The sequence below is a fragment of the Pelodiscus sinensis genome, chromosome 11 (genome assembly GCF_049634645.1).
Source record: "Pelodiscus sinensis isolate JC-2024 chromosome 11, ASM4963464v1, whole genome shotgun sequence".
Lineage (NCBI taxonomy): Eukaryota > Metazoa > Chordata > Testudines > Trionychidae > Pelodiscus > Pelodiscus sinensis.
This window is the reverse complement of record NC_134721.1, coordinates 8573548-8593168: the sequence shown is the minus strand read 5'-3', so window position 1 is coordinate 8593168 and position 19621 is coordinate 8573548. Positions and strand designations below refer to the sequence as shown.

Genomic DNA, 19621 nt, shown 5'->3' with positions numbered 1-19621 from the left:
AGAACCTGTAAACCTCAATTTTTTCAAAAGAGCTGCGACTAGACTGCTTACTTTTTTGGGGAAAAAAAAACTCTTTTCAAAAAAGCGATCGGAAGAAAATATGCAAATTCCTGCCGAATTTGCATCTCTTTTTTCGAAAGTAAAACGAAGTCTAGACGTGCCCAGACTGACTACATAGGAGATGTTATGGTGGAGAAGCTGCATCGGTGCTCCTCTGCCGCTGTAAAGTCTCTAGTGTAGGCGTGGCCTAAGCGTAAACAAGTCTTGTGAGAACTTAGGGCAGGTGTGGGCAAAGGGGCCTCAGTGGGCTGGCCTGCGGACGCCCTGCCGCTCCCCTGCCTTCAGGCGTCGAGCGAAAGCACTGTGCACCCCTTCCAGGGCGGGGGCAGGGAATGTGAGAAGTCTCTTCCCGCCCTGCAAGGTGTGCATGGCGCTTTCACTTCAAGTGCCACCCTCCCCTTGCAGGGCAGGGGCAGGCAGCAAGAGACTTCCCATGCTCCTCCTGCCCCCAGGCCCTGATTAGAGTTGCCAGGTGTCCAGTATTGACCCCGATAGTCTGGTATTTTTGCCTCCTGTCCAGTAAAAAAATTCAGAAAATACTGGGCACCTAAAATGTCTGGTATTTTCTCATTTTTTCCCAGCCAGGGGGGTGAAAATACTGGACTGTCTGGGTCAGTACCAGACACCTAGCAACCCTAAGCAACCGGGCCTGGCCCCGCCCGCTTCTGCCCTTCCCTGGTTCTGCAGGGGAGCTGTCTGGTCCGGAGCAGGGAGAGAAGGCAGAGAAGATGGCTGCTGCCTGCCTGGGTGTGGCGTTGCAAACAGCTGCCTCTCAGAAAGTCATACCTAGGGCGTACTGAGCATGTGTAGTGCAACTGAGCATGCTCAGTAAGAGCTGCTGTTGCCATTGCCCTCACTCTGCCGCTACACCAGCAGCGTGTTAAGAGTGGCAGAGTCCAGCCCCTGCTCTTAAAGGGGCCATGCTGGGTTTTTTTTATTTCTTTATTTTTTTTCCCTTAATAACTCTCGGGGTCCTTTTTTTTTTTTCTCAGCAACTTTGGTCTCCTCCCTCTTTTTTTTTTTTTTTCAACAAAATTTTTTCCCCGGTGGTTTTTTTTTTGGGGGGGGGGGGCGTGGTTAGTATTTTTGGTTAAACCATCTGCCAACCCTAGCCGTGATTGACCTGGGTACTGAGAAGGGCCCATTCATTTCAATGGGCAATCACCACTGTAAGTGCTATACTTCACGGGGTTTGCTGCTGGATGCGGCCCTAAATCAGTCATAGCTGATTTAGGGGCCACCCGGCTGCTGCGTGGGTCCAACGGCCAGGCAGGATTTCTGTGGCCTAAATTCCTCCTCCCAGACATTTCATGGTAGAAAGAAATACTTGTTATTTTAAAGTTAATAAATTGCCTTACAAATAGCTGGCTACAGTCAGTGCTGTATTAACCGTTGTCCTGTATCCCTTCAACTGTCTGGCCCATAGAACAGCTGGGTGGAGGCAAGACATTTGAACTTTCTGTGTGTGACGGATGGTTTATGGCAAGGGCTTGAGTGCTCAGAAACTTTGAGTGCCCCCAAAGGCCATGGGTAGAAATACCCAACTGCTGGCTCTGAGTCAGCAATTCAGATTTCAGCATGTGTAAATGGAGTCTGATAAGCCAGAAAACCAATGCTGGTGTTACAGAAAATGATTATTTAAAAAAAACCCTTTAGAAGCTCTAGAGTCCGTGAGACTTTAGTTTCATTTTAATAGGCTTGCTAGTGCTGCCACCTGGAATTTCTTCTGTTTTTATTGCCTGGAAATGGTTTTTCTCTGAGGAAGAAGTAGTTTTCTATCTTGGGGGGCTTCTCTTGCATAGGAAGCAAAGGAAATCAGGGTTCAAGGAATCCAAAGAGCAAGTCACTTCCTTGATTTTGACATGCACTATGCATTTATTTTTATTATCCCAGCACTTACATTTTGTATATTTGAAGAACTCTTTATTATATTGGCATTACAATTCAAGAATTCACCATCTTTGTTCCTTTGATAAAGTCCACGTGATTACCCCAGCCCTGTCCGCCCGGGATCCACAAAGCTGGCACACATTTATGCATGCATACAATAGTTTCATTTTTTTTCCTCCGGCTGGATGCTGCTGACATGAGGGTTAAGAGCCCACTGCCCCTCCTATACTGTCACTAATGTTTTTTGACAGGAAAGCACTGTCCATATTTTTGGTTATTTATGCGTACAAGAGCAATGTAAAATAACACGTGACTGCTTACAATTAATTACCATACTACATATGCAAATGCATTAATTACCATGATGAATATACAAATACTTCAGTGCCGGATCACCAAACGTTTTTAATGAGTTTGACAGTGCGCACTATAAAAAAGGTTGGGAACTGCTGAATTAGGTAACCGTGAAAAATCTTAGCAGTTACACACTGTGGGCTCTGCAGTATTCGCTTTATTCTGCAGAGTCTGAGAGTCAGCAGCCGGCTTCCTGGGAGCCGGTGCACACCAAAAGCTGGCTTTTAAGCCAGCTCCTATTGTGCATCAACTCCTCTCCCAGGAAACTGGCTGCCATCCTGTGCTGTAGAAGCCAGCTCCCCAGGAGCTGGTGCGCACTGGGAGCCGGCTCTTAAGCCGACTCCCACCTGCCATCCTGCTTCCAGGGAGCTAGCTGCCACCACGCATGGCTGCCTCTTTATGAGAAGCAGCAGCATGGAGCAACAGCCGGCTCTCTGCTCTCAGCCCTGCTCTTGGCTCCATTCCCAAGGAACCAGCTACCCCCTCGCCATGGGGGCTTTGATACAGAGCCAGCAGTGCGGGGTGGCAGCCGGCTCCTCCGAAGCAGGGCCGGGGGCCAGCGTGTAACTATTTTGGTAACCAATAAGCTCATGCTTATCGATTAACCATTTACATTTTAAATGGTTACACTATTATGTCCCTGTTTTACAGGGCCCTGTTTTCTTGGTTTACAGAGATTTGAGATGAATGCTTTTGTAATTACAGGTGTTGACTGTCGTGTGCAATGTTTGTAGTCCTGGTGCTGTGAAGTGTTATATCCCAAGTGAGCATTACAGGAAAAGCACAAAGCAAAAGCAAATTATGGAACCTTTTTTTCTTTATTTAGCATTGGTAGCTTGGCTTTGTGTATGTGCATAAAGTATTATGGAATCCAGATGCCCCAGTAATTCTGGAGTAATTCCATTAAATTGACTGGAATTCCTCTACATGCCAGTGTGGCTGAGGTCAGTGTGTGGGCTGTGATCTCCGCTCATGTAGACACAGAAAATACCACATGCTTAGATGAAGAGACTGGAGAATGGATGTCTCTTGGTAATCTGGGAAGTGAGGGATTTAGTTTCTGGATATGTTTTTGAGGGCTGGCATGTTGCTGTGGGAATTTGCTATTGTTCTGTATTTTTAACCGATTAGTACCTGGACCATGCAATCTTTTCTGGTAGTTTAAAAGCAAGCAAATACGACACTGCAGCAAGCCCGAGTCATCTAAGCATATTACAGTTATCACGTCATGGCTTCTGGTATTTGCACACGGGCAGTAAGCCAGAACTCGGATCCTGCCTCAGAAAGCAGAATCGCCCTCTTTTACTGGAGCTAAAGGAGACTTCTCTTCAGCCTGTGCTGTGTAGCATGGCAGTGCTGATTCTGGCCATTAGAGAGCATAGGTATGTCAGTTGGCCCATGACCATACACACGGTAATGGGGCAGGCTAAAGCTGTGGAGGAGAGGAGCAAGGTTTCAGAGAGGAAACGTGAGGTCAGGAGGGTTTTGATGGTAGATGGGGAGGTTGTTTGGCACACACAGAGATGGGAGGATGGTTCAAATATATACGGGGCCGCACAGAAGGAAGTGCAGGCGCTGCAGACAAAGTTTTTGGTATCCCCACATCTAAAGAATTCCCTTCGCGAGTCAGCCACGCGCTTCATAGCTATGAGCCTTTGAAAATAAGAAAACACTCTTTTCCTGTAGAGGACTCCTCATTCCTAAGAGCTGCACAGCCTGGCCACGCAGTGAACAAGTGATCTTGCCCCTGCTATATTTAGTCAGGCAAGAAGGGGCTTCTGAAAGGGTGGGGAACAGAGTGAGCTGCCCCTTGGGGAAAGAAGGTTGACTGGATCATAAGGGTTCAGTGTTGGGTTTTTGATGGGTCGAGAGAGATCAGGGGGCATGAGTATGCCCCTGCCCTTTGGTAGCTGAACTCCAGCCCCCTTCATGGGCCTGCTGATGGGGGTGGGAAAGGGACCACTGTGGTAGTGGTGGCTCCTGGAGCCCTGGGCCCTATAAATCGCCATTAAGAGCTGGGGAGCCAGCATGGTGCATTCTAGGTGGTGCAGAGGGCTGGGGTGGGGAAGAGGCACAGTGAGCTCCAGCTCGCTCTAAGAGCTGGAGGGAGAGTCGCCATGGTGTGCTATGCTTGGTTTTAAGGGCTGGGGGGTCGGTGGTGCTGAGAGTTAGCTGCCCTTGGCCTCCACATGCTGCAAACGGAACCTCAGGGTACCATGTGGCAGCCCTGATCATCTCCACAGTAACCCCCCAGGGTGCCTACTTACAGCAACTGTTCAGCACTGGGGCCCTTTGTGCCCCTCCAGCGCGCAGTAGGGAAGGCTGCTGACACACCTGCGTGTGTGCAAAATGCAGTCAGAGAGGAGCACGGAAGGAAAACAACCACTGTGCAAAATGCTTCCCCAGTTATGGAGCCAACACCACTTCCTCCACCTGGGATCCCACCATACTGGTGGTAGGAAGGAGTGGTGTGTCTGGCAAGTGGGGACGCAGCCAGGAAGCAGCAACTCCAAGCTTGCATCATTTCCAGGGAACGTTCCACTTCCACTTTGTTCTGAGCAACCTTGCTGAGTCCCGACAGTGGCTTTCCCCCGTGGGAGAAGATAGTGCACGTCTGTGAACCGAGAGATCTGAGACAGCACAACCCTGACCTGGCATTTGTTTCAGCGGGGGGGGGGGGGGGGGGAAGCTCTGTGCAGTGCATCAAGGTCCCAATGATTGGAACTAGAGCTCCCATCAGTTCCTGGAGACATTGCAGTTCTAAGGTCATGCCTCTGCCAACCTTCCACGCTAGCACTTTAATCCCTCTGCCACGGCAGATTTGGTTTGGGCTTTCTCGAGTTGTTACATAGAGTTTGTGTTATCCTTTTGCGATTCCACGTGTCTTTTCTCGGATGACTTGCCCCATTTAAATCTGACAAAAAAGATGAAAAGTCATCAAATCGCTCTTATCTATTCAACAGGGTGTTTGTCATTCCCTTTTCGCTATCTCTCTTCAGGTCTTTTTCTGCTTGCTCCCTACTAATAAGCAGGAAATTAAATGCAATAAGTTACAGTTCCTCTGAACCATCTGGACTGCAGGGGAACAACAAACTGAGGAAATCAGAATGACTTAGGAGTGGAATGGAACCTGGGTAAGAAAATAAAGTTGCTTTGTTCTTTTTTTTTCCTTCAGGTTTTACATTGAAAGCATCTCCTTTCTGAAGGACAAAAACACAGTAGAACTCTTTTTCCTGAATGCAAAATCTTGTGTGCACAAGGTAATGTGATGCCTTTTGAAATCTTTACCCATTATTATGCATTTTCCAGTTCAAGAGCCCAACGTCTAGAGACTAATAAATTAGGCATTAATGAAATCAAATGTCTAGATTGTACTGAAGGATTCAAATCTAAACACATCCCCAACTTCAGGTACATGGGCATATCAGAAGGTAATGGTTTCTGGATGCAATTTTAACAGTCCTTTATCTTTTAAAGGGGCTAAACCAAAATCCCCCATCCAGATTCAAATACTCCAAAGTCTGGGCATATTTGGATCAGAATTTCACCACTAAACCTCAGCTCTAATTGATATCATAGATGTGTTTCCCACATACACGCGCTATTGAATGACTAATGCAAGTGTCTAGTTAGTTCATTAATCTCAACCATAGCTCTGCATCTAGAATCAAGGGGAGTATATGGCCCTGTTCACAAGACACATTAATGTGAATGTGGTTTCTTCTTTCCCTGAAGGTACCCCACAAAGTCAAGAACCAAGAGAACGTACTTTGAATATATATATTTGTATACAGGTGTGTGTATATGTGTATAGGCAGACACGCACGCACATACTTTCTAATTAGGAAGGTAACACATTGAGTATAGAAAATTCAAAAATCCACATTGGAAAACATATATTTTTAAACTGGTGGGTTTTTTTTTATCATGTCATCCTGCCAAGTTTTCAATAGTAAATTAGCTCTCCAGCAGAAGGGGAATCTGCCTGATCCTAAGCGAGCGTTGTATGGTCACATCAAATAACACCACAGGTGGCCCTTACCTATGCCAGTCTGCCAAGCCTTGACTGTAACTGGAACTGCTTCAGTAAACCCCATTGCAGCAATGCCTAATGGTTCTGTGGTTTTTCTGATATGGTAAAGTCAAGCAGCTGGAACTTCTCGGTTTTTTTCATGCAATCTGTGTAGCTGTGAAGCATGAGAAGTGTGGAACTCAATTCTTACAGGTTTTAGAGAGAAACAGAATCATCTCCTCATGCATTAACTGCTGCAGCAATTCCATATGTTAGTTCAAATACATCCCTGAGCAAGTCCATTGTTTGCCAACATTCAAACGCCTCACATTTTAAAGGGCTGTAGTTCAGGAGCTGATAGTTTTGGCTGGATGGAAACTTTACACAGACTATTTAATGGCAAGATTATGGCTCTTACTTGTATAGGAATTTGTTTCTGTGAGAGTAAGGAAAATGGTACTCTGTTCCCCCCAAAAAATAATCAAACAAGTAGATGTCTGCTAAGAGTCCTGGACCTCATTGGCCAAGCTTAGTAGCTAAGGAAACTTAAGTCTACTTGCCGTCTGAAATAAGCGTCTTGGCAGTTGCTAGAAATTGTTTCAGGAAACACTGAGGCAGCTTAACTAAGCACAAAAATATGAAACTGGAAAATATATTGAGGTAGTCGTGGGATGTGAAGAATATTACTGCTGTCCAGAATTAGCTTGCTATTAAAAAAGTTTGGGTTGGCTGGTCAGAGAAAGAAGGTGTATGCGAATGCAGTATAAAAGGTAAAGGGAGAAAGCAGTCCATATATAAACATGTATGTTATTTAGCCAGTTAGGAAGACTTGCATCTGGCCCTGATACATATTATTATTCACGCAGCGTAGTTGTATAGTATTGAACTGAACTGATGATCATGCGCAAAGTGCTGGAATAAATATTGGGTGTCATGCAGTGATTTATTTGAGTACTTGGAGTGTCTCTGTTTGAATGAGAGTCCTTTTTCTTTCCCTGGGTCTGTGCTTTGATTGGCGCTGATGTACGAAGTGCTAGCTGCCTGATTTTGCAGAAGACAAGAGAAATCGTTTTCCCCAGTGTACATTTTTCTATAGGAAGCATAAGATGGAAGGAGCTTGGCTTAAAATTCAGCAAAGAAATGTTTCAGAGCAGCACTGAAATACTAACAGATGGCCGTAAAATCTGACCACCCTTCAGTCTCTTTGTGTATCTTCCCATTCAAAGCTGGAGAAACGAAAAGGAACCCTAAGCTAAGAAATGCGTGTATGTAAATGGATAGACAATCAGAGCAGACCTGTTGCCTCAGCCATGCTGGCTAAAGCTGACACTGCACAGCAGTAATCCAAGGGAATAGTTTTATTGTCACTTGCTAATAAGACAGTGTGTGCAGTTGGCAAGGAGCCAGAAGGAACAGCACCTGTGTGAATTGGGGTTTGAATACAGGGCAGTAGCACTATTCCACAAGCGTCTGCGCTTGGCTTCATGTTGGCATACCAACCCGGAAGATCCTTACACTGAAGGATCCCATGCCAAGAGAACAAGAATGGGGTCAAGCTGAACTCGGTGATGAAAGCTGGAGTGTCTGTGGCTTCAGCCACCCTTGCTTATTGTGTTCAGAACATGCTACTCCTTGTGCAACCATCCCATCCCCTAACTCACCTCTACATGCTTTCTTTTAGACTGAGAGTTCTTTGGGGCAGGGGTGGCGCAGTTTGTATAAGCACTAAGCATAGTAGGGCCCCACCTGGCTGCTGCAGTACAAATGTTAACCTCCTGGGCTTGATGAATATTACTGAAGCGTACACTTCTCAGTGATGTGATTTGCCACAATTCTTAATGATATATGGGACATTCCTAATAAATCTGATGAAGCAACAACTATGTGGGATTTGCACGTGCAAAAGGAGTAATTGGATGTATAAAAGTGGGCAATCAGCTGGGTGTGGGTGGAAAAACTGAAGGCTGGCTGGGAGTTTGGGTCAAATTCATCTTTGCCATCGCTCCATTGAAATTTGTGGATAAGACCTCGGGCTAAATTCGGTCTTTTAACACTAAAATGAGTTACTTTCTAGTTATTTAATTGCACGTGGGGAACAGTGGATCACAGTTATGCACGATTTCAGCTCATTAGAGATGATCAAAAATGCAGTTTACATTGGGGTTGCATGAAGCCTGGCATTTAAGGAAGTGGAATTCAGATGAGAAGATAGGCACATCGGCCACTCTAGCTCAGAAAACATCAGAGTCACTCTCGTTTGTGCTTCAGGGCAAGGAGGCCTAGTCCGAATTAAGGGCAGTGTCAGCTACAAAATATAACCAGATTACCAACTTGAGTGAAGCAACCTAATGGTAGTCACTAATGACAGATAAGATGTACTCTGTTTTTTCTCAGTAGTTACTCCAGATAGGGCAGCTTAAGCTTGTTGTGTCAGTTTCTTGTTCTGTTCCTGTTTTTGTTTTTTTGCTCCTCTCCTGTTGCATGCCATGATGAGCCCCGGTGTCTTTAAAAACAACAACATACACACGAAGCACATGATGCAGGGATCTCTGTAATGCACCTGGGCACTATATTTACCTTAAGGTTGTGGTATCAAAGGCTGTATCTTACCCTAGAGCTTTGCCTGAAACTCCCATGTTGGAACAGGAATGCATTTCAAAAGGTGGGTGTGATCAGAGAGGAGGCTGTAAGGGAAGTATGGAAACCTGGATGGGTTGATAAAGGTGGCTTGAAATAGCATCTTGAGGGTCCCTTAAATTATTTCCACAAGACTGTTCTCAATGTTCTTTCACATTTCAATGGTTAAAAAAGTAGAGAAGGCCCAGTTCAGGAAAGCACTTGGGTTTGCATTTAGATTGAATTGTGTGCTTACCTTCCACTGACTTTAATGGGATTGAGGCAAATGCTTAACTCTAAGGCTTTGTCTATACTTATGGGGAAGGTCAAATTAAGATACACAACTCCAGCTACGTTAATTGAGTAGCTGGGGTTGACATACTTTAATTCGACCTTCGGCACCATCTCCACTGCAGGAGGTTGATGGGAACAAAAGCTCCCATTGATTTCCCTTAATCCTCACAAATCAAGGAGTACAGGTGTTGAGAGGGAGCTCTCTGCATTCGATTTAATGGGTCTTTACTAGACCCACTAAATCAAACTCCAGAAGATCAACCAACGCAGCATTGATCTCCTGGGAAGTGAAGACGTGATCTAAGCATGTGTTCTTCCCTGAATACTGATGCTTTCCTGACTCAGAGTTAGAGCCTAGCTGAATGGCAAAACATACAGTTGTGGAGTTTGCTGTGTGTGGTTGCATTTGTTTCAGTCCTACCATATATACATGGGGTGAAATTCACCCTTGTGCCAAGGGCCAGTGTAAGGCTTAAGTGACAGCTAAGTCCTACTTTGAGGGACCAAGTCAGCCTTGTGCCTCTCCACTACCTAGGAGGAATTTTCCCCATAGCTTATAAAATACCGTAGAATCCTTCAGGTTGGAAGTGTTACCTAATTATGTAATTATTAAAAAATATTCATTGGCATCATTCTTTGCATATGAGAAATGCTCCATAGAATTTAGTCTTTGTGTCTCTATGGGGCAGGTCTCTCTGAAACTTGTCTCTCCTTTAAGTCCTAGGCTCTGGTTTAGTTTCCACACTTTTCCTCTTCCAATACAAAGGGAATTTTTAGTATGGGCGAGGGGAGAGCGATGCCGTACATATCTGGGGGCCAGACTTCGATAGTCCTGCCAGTTCAGTCATGCCTTGCTCCACAACGGGTTATTTGGACTTCAGTGGGCTGCTGCTACTCAGTGTGAGTAAAAAAGGCAGAACCCAGCCTACCAGACCAGCATCTCCAGCTGCCCTCGCAGGGTGTAGTGCCTGTTGCTCTTTTATGGAGCCCTTCTGTCTCAGGGGAATCTGGACCGTTCTTTTGCTCCAGGCTGAACATACTGGTGAATGTCTGACCCACAGGGAGCAGAAAGTGACCCTGCTCTACGTAACTGCTCTCCCATTTCCTCTCTCCTCCTCACTTTGGAGCAATGAGCCAGTAGCCTCTTTCCCTGGAGGAAGCTGGGCAGCCAGTCAGACTTAGGATCCCCATAGCAAGTGTTTTACCATGATTTACCAGGGGATCACAGACTCTGTCAGTTGGGTGCATTGCACATGCCCGGGGCTCCTTGCATCCCTCCATTTCACCTCCCCGCTCCACACAGACCCTGCGTACCACCCTCCTATCCCCTTGTAGTCAAAGACTCCTGCAGCTCCTCCCACTCCTCCCTTGGGCTAAGAGCTCTGTTCCCCCCCATATTCTCGTTCCCCATAATACCCCCTTCCATGCCATAGAATCTGTGTGCATCCCATTTGTCTCTTCCCTCCTGTGGCACGGCAGGGGTCCTGTGTGCGCCCCATTCCCCCTCTCAGCTACATGCCAGAGTGTCTGCCCCCCCAATCTCCTATCCCCTATTCAAGGATGTCTGTGTGACCCCTCTGTTCTCTAGTCCCTGTCTCTTCTCACTCCCTTATGGATCCCTGCTTTTCCCCTCACACAGCCCTTCCTCAATCTGGTCCCAGCTTCCTCCACTTTACACCCCATCTCTCTGTTCCTGCTGCATTTTCCCCATCCCTCCTCTTTCCTCTTCCCCAGCTGGGTTCTCATTTTTCCCTCGCGGTCTGCTCTTCACCCACCCTGCTAGTCCCTTCCCCACAAGCCCTCTTTCTACACCACTCCTATTTCTGTTCAAGTCTAGGCCAGCGATGAGCAGCTTAGGCTAGTGAGTGGGCTGTATGCGGCACCCTCCTTCATCTCAGTGGGCCACAAGATGGTCTCCCCGGACAGGGTGGTTTTGCCAGCTGCACTTGTGTGCCCAGAATTCACAGGATGGAGCTGTAGCAGCGCTTTGATTGGAAGCAGAAAGAGCACACGGCTCGCACAGTCAATATTGTGTGCAATTACCACGCAACTCACGTCACCTGCCCTTGCTTTATGTGTCTGTCACTTTAGTCATACTGGTAGGGGGAAAATGACACAGACAGAAACTAGCGGAATCTGGCAACCCTGCGCATGGACAATGGTAACAAAATTTCTTGTGGGCCACACACAGAGCCCTGATGGGACACATGCAGCTTGGGACACAGGTTGCCCACCGCTGGCCAGGCTCCGCCTGCGGTAAGTTAAGCTGCTGCCTTTGATATAAATGGGAGCAGAGTGAGTCTTCTGCCTGCAGCACCAGTTGGGCCAGGGCCCTGATTTACCTGTGACTCAAGCTTTTCTGGTGTTCCTATCTGCAGCAGTAGCAAAAGAGAGAGTCCTGTGAGGTCACACAATTGCCATCTGCAGCTGCAGAAATGATCTGCAGCTTTCCACGTCCTCTCTGGATGCAGATACTTGCGGATATCTGCAGATTTGCTGGGGTTTTGATCCAAAATCTGTATCCAAATCCGCTAAAGTGAACCGTGGAGATTCTCATCCACATCTGCAGATGTGGATACCTAAAGTGCATATCCGTGAATTAGCTCTTGCCATAGACCTGTGCCCATTGCTGCCTACAGTGTTCCCTGGTAAGTTGGAATTGACAGCATGTGGCATTCCAAAGCTACTCTGCCCCAGCAGGCAGAGAAATGCCCTGCCGTGAGCATCACGCTGGCTCCACTCGGCCAATTAACCATGGTTGCTTTCACGCTGCTGCAGCCGTGTCTTGACCACAAGTCGTTCAGCAGTGTGGGCTTGCTTCTGAACTTCCTCGCTGACCTGCCTTTCAGCACCAGCCATTCTCTCGCAATGCATGTTATGTAAAGTCCTTGCAATTAATGACAAGTTACACCCCTACAGAATAGCCTCCTACACACTAGCTTGCACGATTCACTCTGTTTGCTGGGCTGCCCACCTGACTTTGCTTTCCCCATGAACCTTGCAAGGCAAACAACTCAAGCACCAGTGTACACACAAAACCCCCTTTCACGTGCACTGAGCTATGCCGCTCACATTTTCTGAAGGAGTTTTTCCTTATCACTGGTGCATGCTTGAGGCCTGGTACTTCAGGCCTCTGTAACTAGGACTCTTGGCTCTTTTCCTCCACCCCTTCCTGATGACATGCTGCTTTCGGTATTGTTTTTTTCTGGACTTCCCTGCAGCCCCACGGTCTGTTCACTCATGAGAGGTCTAACCTGCCACGTAGATAAAGTTGCCCCAAGTTCCCATCACACTCTATCTCCTGTGCAGTGGTAGAGACACTTTTTGCCAGAAGTTTGGGAGTCCATTGCCCGTGAGAGCTTTGAGACGCTGAATGGTGCTATACGGGTGAATAACAAAGAAAACAGGCCCCAGCCAGAGATATTAATCTAGATGTCAGACAAGACAGAGCATGCGAACAGCACAGAGTGGATCAGGGCAGACCCATGGCCAGGCAGTGGTGAATTGTAGGCTCACAGGTGTAAAAAAAAAACCTCACCTGAGCACAGCAAGTTACAACGCTATAAAGCACCAGTGTGAACTAGGCAGCCCTACAGGGAGATATGTTCTGAGTGTTGTTAGCTCGTCTCCTCACAGAGCTGCTTTACAACATGCTTTGGCCACCTAGGTTGCATTTAAAGGGCTGCGTTTTAAACTTTTCAGTGTAGACAAAGCCTTAGGCATCTCAGCGGAGATCAGGCTGAATCACCGATATGGGCACCAGGGCTCACTGCCAGGAAAAAAAATCTGGAACATTCTCTGTCCCCTCGCCAGCTACTGATTATCAGCATGTATCCAATCGGGCCAGCTTGCATTAGCCTATGAGTCTCTATCCAACCCCTGCACTCAGCCACGAAGGAGCCTCTCGGGTGGTGGTGTGTGGTGCAAGGGGGCTTCACGCTGGGCACCCTTTTTCTGTCTCCCACCCCTTCAATTTAAATGGGGCTCAGCGTCTGATACCCTGAACCCCACACACTAATGAGAAAACCTGCGTGCCACATAATGTAACCAAATGAGTATGGGATCTCCAAAACAAACCCATCTCCTCTCCCCCAGTTGGGATGGGTAAGTGTGGCTACAGTTCCTGATAATGAAGGAACTTGAGAAGTCTCTACGTAAGAACGGCCATACTAGATCAAATCAAAGGTCCCCAGGATCCTGTCTTCCAATGGTGGCCAATGCCAGATGCCCCAGAGGGAATGAACAAAACAGGTAATCATCACATGACCTCTCTCCTGTCACCCATTTTCAGCCTGTGACAAACAGAGGCTAGGAACCTCATTCCTACCATCCTGGCTAATAAGTATTGATGGTGCTATCCTCCATGAATGTATCCAGTTCTTGTTTGAACCCTGTTAAAAGTCCTGGTCTGCACAACATCCTCTGGCAAGGAGTTCCACAGGTTGACTGTGTGTGGTGTGAAGAAATACTTCCTTTTGTTTGTTTTAAACCCGCTGCCTATTAATTTCATTTGGTGGCCCCCAGTAGCAAGTTCACACTGTGTGCTATACTCTGGTATCTCCTGACTTTTTTGAGTGCTTGACTTTGCAAACTTAATAGCCTTTTAAAGTAGGCTTTGTTAATGAAACTTCCTATTTTAAAATAAAAACAGATTCCCCTCCCTCCCCCCAAAAAAACACATTGCATCATGTGGATCGGCACTGCTCCCCCTAAGCAAGGTTCGGATCTTTCATCTACTACATGGATCTCAGCCACTTCAGCTAGTGAAGAACTGGGGCTGATCTTCCTCTGCTCCGATTGTCCTCTTCCCCCACCCTCCTGCACTCAAAACAACTTTCTGCCATCACCACGGCTGCTTCCTTATCCTCCAGGCTATTTGGTGACTAGAAGCAGGAGAACTGATTGCAAAGGAGGGAATGTTCCTGCTCAAAGACCCTGGCTGGTGGGTTCAGAGGAGCAGTTGAGGGAACATCCTTCATGGGCCCGGCTGTTCCAGGAAGACACCTTTTCAATAGAGATGGCTCATGCTGTGTAGTCAGCACAAAGAAGCTGTGAGGGGATGGAGCATGCTCAGTGTAGACAGAGACTTTGGAGAATTCAGCTGCTACATTGTCTTAGCTGAGCATGTCAACTCATTTTTGAGGCGTATAAATAATGGTTGGCATGGGGTGATGCATCTGACAAATTTCAAGTCATTACAGCCCAGAGCTGCTATAGTTTCTCAACAAAATAGTAGTAAGGTTTTTTTTTTATTATTTTAACATGGGTAAAACAGGGTATTTATTCAAAAAAGAACAGATCTAGTTCTTCAAAAAAGAGCTAGATAGATTCATGGGGGTTAGGTCCATCAATGGCTATTAGCTAGGATGAGTAGGAACGGTGTCCCTAGCCTCTGTTTGTCAGAAGCTGGAAATGGATAACAGCTTGATGATTCCCTGTTCGGGCATTGGCAGCAGACAGGATACTGGGCTACATGGACCTTTGGTCTGACCTGGTATGGACGTTCTTATGTTCTTACGTTCTCCTTATCTTACGCCGAGAACTAGCCTGAACTATTTAATCTAAAACTTACCCCAAAAACGTTAATAGAAACAGATACCTGATGGAAAATTTCAACCCAAATGACTTAACTTTGGCAACGTTATCAGCAACTGAAAGCAGGGTCTTCTGCTGAAATGTGTGGGGCAGTCTTACCTCTACGTGACACTATTAGCACTGTCGATAATTAAGACGTACACATAAATGTCAGTGGTCCAGTGAGGCTCCTAGGTGTCAATTTCAATTAGTGGGTAATCATCTCTTTTCCCTATTTGCTTCATGTGATCACTTTATCCAATGTAGCCTCCCTGGAAGAGTGAGTTGTTACATCTGCTTGGCCTACTTTAGTCCTTCACAGCGACCTTTGTCATATGATAGCAGGTTGCTCCTACTAACCACACCTTCCACCTTTTAGAGCCCCTCCCTTGCTTGAGACTGTCCCTCCCAAATGATTTTGTAAGGAGGAAAGTTGTAGAGCTGTTTACAATGTGAGGATGCGACTTTCATTGGTTAATACTTCACCATTGGGCTGTCAGACATCCCAGGAGCCTTTGCTCTGATCTGCTTTGGGAGTTGGCAGCGATAGGCGAGAAGATAGAAGGTTGGTCTTGCACTGCATTCTTGTTACTGCATTCACATACACTGTGCTCGCCAACAGCCAGTTGTCTCCCTTGAAACACTTCATTGCACAGGCTGTGGTCTTTTCTCCCCCTCCTTCCCTTCACCCCGCTCTCTCTTTCACCAACTCCCTCTTTTTAATTCAATTTTTCTCTCACTTGCTCACGTTTCCTTTTTTTTCCTTCCTCTCTCCTAGCAGTTACGAAGTTATTTGTCTTTCTTGAAACTACTCATCCAAAATACTGCACTGAATGTCGCTTGCCTGTAGTAAAGGGGAAAACATTAAAAGCCCACTCAGGTTTCTGTTTGAGGGAAGGAGGAAGATCTGATTGTGTCATTGGATTGTTATTTAGAGACCAGTTTTTAAATCTTCATTTGAAATTTCTTAGTGGTTGATTTACGTGCACAGACTGTTGCTTTGATGGCGCTGTTTTAGATCTTGATTTCTTAGGCATCGTCTGTGCTATGTAGAGTCAGCTTATGTTGAGCTAACTATGGAAATAGTTACATTTAATTTTTGCTCCCTCCAACTTAACAGCTCAGCTCCACCAGCTCACTAACTCTACCTCCACAAGGGGCATGGAGTCAAGGTTGTCAATTGTCATGTTGTTGGTTAATAATAATTATCACAAAATATCATAATGTGCATAAAGAATCTGCAGATAGTCCCGCCACCTCTTAAAACTTGTATTTATGGCCATTTAAATACATTTTAAAGATCAGCCTACTAATAATCATAATCATTATTAATTATAATTGTTTCACTTAGCTTTTCATCTTCGCAGAGCTCTACAAACTTTAAGCAACACACCATCCCTGCAAGGCAGCCAAGTATTAGCTCCTTTTTGAAGAGGGATAAATTGAGACATACAGAGCAATAAATTGGTCTTGCAGTGATTCCCAGTGGCAGAATTGGGAATAAAATCCAGACAGCCTGGGTTCTAGTCCTGTGCGCCTTCCATTACGCACACTTATGCATTTTTTTCAATACATGTTGAACCTCTCTAGTCCGGCACTCTCTGGTCTGGCAACATCCGTGGTCTAGCATGATGTTAGTTAGCCGGATGTCCACTTAGCATGTGTGTGGCCAACTTTCCCACAGTCCCATGAAGTTTGTGTACAGCCACTAGTCCTGGCTCTCAATGTTCTAAGCTCTAATTTGCCCCCTAAATGTCTTCTAAGAGCCCAGTAAGCAGTGGAAGCGTTGATGCTGCTGCTAGACAATATTGACCTTCCATGGTTCAGCAAATTCTTGGTTAGGCACCAGTCAGGTCATGAGGGTGACGGACTAGAGAGGTTCAACCTATACGCTATAGGGCTGTGTCTAGACTGGCCACTTTTTCCGGAAAAGCAAACGCTTTTCCGGAAAAACTTGCCAGCTGTCTACACTGGCCACTTGAATTTCCGCAAAAGCACTGACGATCTCATGTAAGATTGTCACTGCTTTTGCGGAAATACTATGCTGCTCCCGTTCGGGCAAAAGTCGTTTTTAGAGAAAAACTTTTGCACAATAGGGCCAGTGTAGACAGCAGAGATTTGTTTTCTGCAAAAAAGCCCCAATCGCGAAAATGGCGATCGGGGCTTTTTTGCGGAAAAGCGCGTCTAGATTGGACGCTTTTCCGCAAAGAGTGGTTTTGCAGAAAAGCGTCCTGCCAATCTAGACACACTTTTCCGAAAATGCTTTTAACGGAAAACTTCCGTTAAAAGCATTTCCGGAAAATCATGCCAGTGTAGACGTAGCCTAGGGGTTCATCTAGAGTACTTTCCTCTTTCGAAAGAGGAATGCAAATGAGGGAAATTGAAAATGCAAATGAAGCGCAGATGTACAAATCTCGCACTTAATTTGCATAATAACGTCTGATCACGTTTTAGAAACAGGTTTTTTCGAAAAAAAAGCAGTCTAGACTCAGTTCTTTCAGAAAACAAAACAAAACCTTTTTCGAAAGAACCTTTATTCCTGAAAAAATTAGGTTTGCAGGGTTCTTTCGAAAAAGGGTTGTTTTTTTTTTTTCAAAAGAACCACATCTAGACTGCACTTTTTTTTCCCCTCCAAATAAACTTTCTTGAAAAAGTGATTGGACGCAATTATGCAAATGACGCACAAGTTTTGCAAATCTACACGCCATTTGCATTTTTTTATTTCCCTCATTTGCATTCCTCTTTCGGAAGAGGAATGTAGTCTAGATGCACCCTAGCAGTGTATTAGCCACGCACTGGGTTCTGCTGTGATTAACAGACATGTGTATTGTAACCTTGTGTTTAATGTTCCTTAGAGACCCAATGCATCTCATCTTCCAGCAGGTGTGCCTCAATCTTTGTAGACAGCAGATATATTCAACAGACTGTGGATTCTCCTGGCAATCACAACTGATCCTAACCAGACACCTTTCTCTAGTGGAGTTAGAGAAGACACCTATGAGTCTGTTGTCCTCCCAGAGCAGCTGGTCTCATCTGTATAAGGGATCTTTGTAGACTTTCGGTAACAGAAGGGTTTAGTTTATCTGGGGGCTGTTTGGGGATGCCATTACAAAAGGCTCACTGGAGAAGCATTCTTCAGAGGCTTTTCCTCTTACCAGAGGGCTTGTCCCAGAAGCAGATGGTAGAACAAATTTTTCCTTGGGACTAGCTAGAAAGGGGAGACGATAAGAGAATGAGTTAGGCCTTTGCTCAGTGCTTAGAGATGATAGACCAGCCCTGGGCTATATTAGGGTAGCTTTGCACTGGTACAAAGTTACCCTAGAGGTATCATTGACTAAAGGAGATTTCCCCACCCAGGTCTGCATACTCCTCCTGTGGACAAACTTATCACAGAGGCTTCTAGGTCCCCTCTTTTGTGGCTGCTGCAAAGGGGAAGAGGGTGTGGCCATTTGCAGTCTCATGGTTTCCAGGCTGCCGTAACTGCCCCTTTGAGACCGTTGGCAGCTCTGAATCGCCTGAATGGACGAGTCTGGCATAGAGTCAGGGGAGCACAAAGATCTTGAAACCACTTTTACACCCTCATGCTGAGCTGAGCCAAGCACCCATTGTCGGCAGCTTGGGATCGGAGGCATTGCTTTTTATTTAGGGTTTCATACTCACTGTGCCTGAAGTGAAGGAAAGTATTGATGGTGCAACGCTTTGTCCTGTTTTTCTCTATTATTTGTGTCACTTGTTTGGTGAGACTAAAACACGCCTGTCCAGAATGCTGATGGTATGGAGACTGCCTAGAGAGCTCCGCCATGTCAAGAGTAGCAGCACCTGTTGGAAGGGGAAAGTTCTTTGTATTCCTACATTCTTCACAAGCTTGTCAGGAGTGGGGGAGGAGGAGAGAAGAGACTCTGTAGTGCCGGCAGCCCTGGCAGAAGACGCCCTCTCTGTGAAACTGATGCATTATTTGCTAGCACACTTTGAATTCGGCCTCTCTGGACCAGGGCCTCAGCTATGCTTCAGCAGTATGGCTCATGATTTCTCTCTGGGAGGCATGGTAACTAAGTGGTTGAGGCACCGGACGACAATCCCAGATTCCCAGAGGCTGTGGAGTTAAGTCTTGCTCAGTCTCACACTCCAGTTCATGCAGCTGCAAAAATGCTTCTCTGATCTATAGGGTGAGGGACGTCAAAGATGCCCAGACATGATGCTAGTCATATCACTTCTGCGTGTATTGTTGACTGTAGGAACCAACGTGCTGTAAACGGCAGACTTTGACTTTTGATGCCTCTCTCCTGGCATCACAGTACCCTATTGCAACTCTGCGTCCTTCTGAAGTCCCCAGTAGGCTACGGATGTACTGTGAGCTGAGTTACAAGAGGCAGATGTCACCTGTATTCTTGTTATCTGTAAACATGGGAAATAGTTACCATTTGAAAACCTCATTGGCCCCACTTTGTCCTTCATACGGGTGGTACAGGCAATGGGAGCATTTCCCCAGCTCAGGAGCCCTTTGGAAGCAGTGGAATGTGGTAGAAATCCCTGTCCCTCCAGAGCCTTATGCATCTGCCTAACATGCCTGAGAATGGCCCATTCACATGGGGCATGCTGAAGCACCTGCGGCATTTACAAGATTGGGGTCTTCGATTATGAGCTCTTTGAGGAGGGGCTCCCTCTTGCAGTGTGGTTGTGTAGCACCCTGTACAAACCCAAGCCCTGTCCTCACTGACCCTTGGGGTAGCTATATCTATGTAAATCTATATCTATGTAAATATTTATCACTATTGATAAACGAGAACCAATTTGGGCTCAAGGCTGTAGCCAAGAGGGTAT

The 19621-nt window shown here is 46.2% G+C and overlaps 1 protein-coding gene across 5 annotated transcripts in view; it reads left to right on the top strand.

The window, feature by feature from the left end:
- The window catches only part of FRMD4B (FERM domain containing 4B), a 229673-nt gene that overhangs the window by 142944 nt on the left and 67108 nt on the right, over positions 1–19621 (top strand). For all 5 annotated transcript variants that reach the window (XM_075938573.1, XM_075938572.1, XM_014571990.3 and 2 more), the window contains one exon: positions 5480–5564. In XM_075938573.1, the coding sequence (XP_075794688.1) occupies positions 5480–5564 (85 nt within the window). The remainder of the gene's footprint in view (positions 1–5479; positions 5565–19621) is intronic.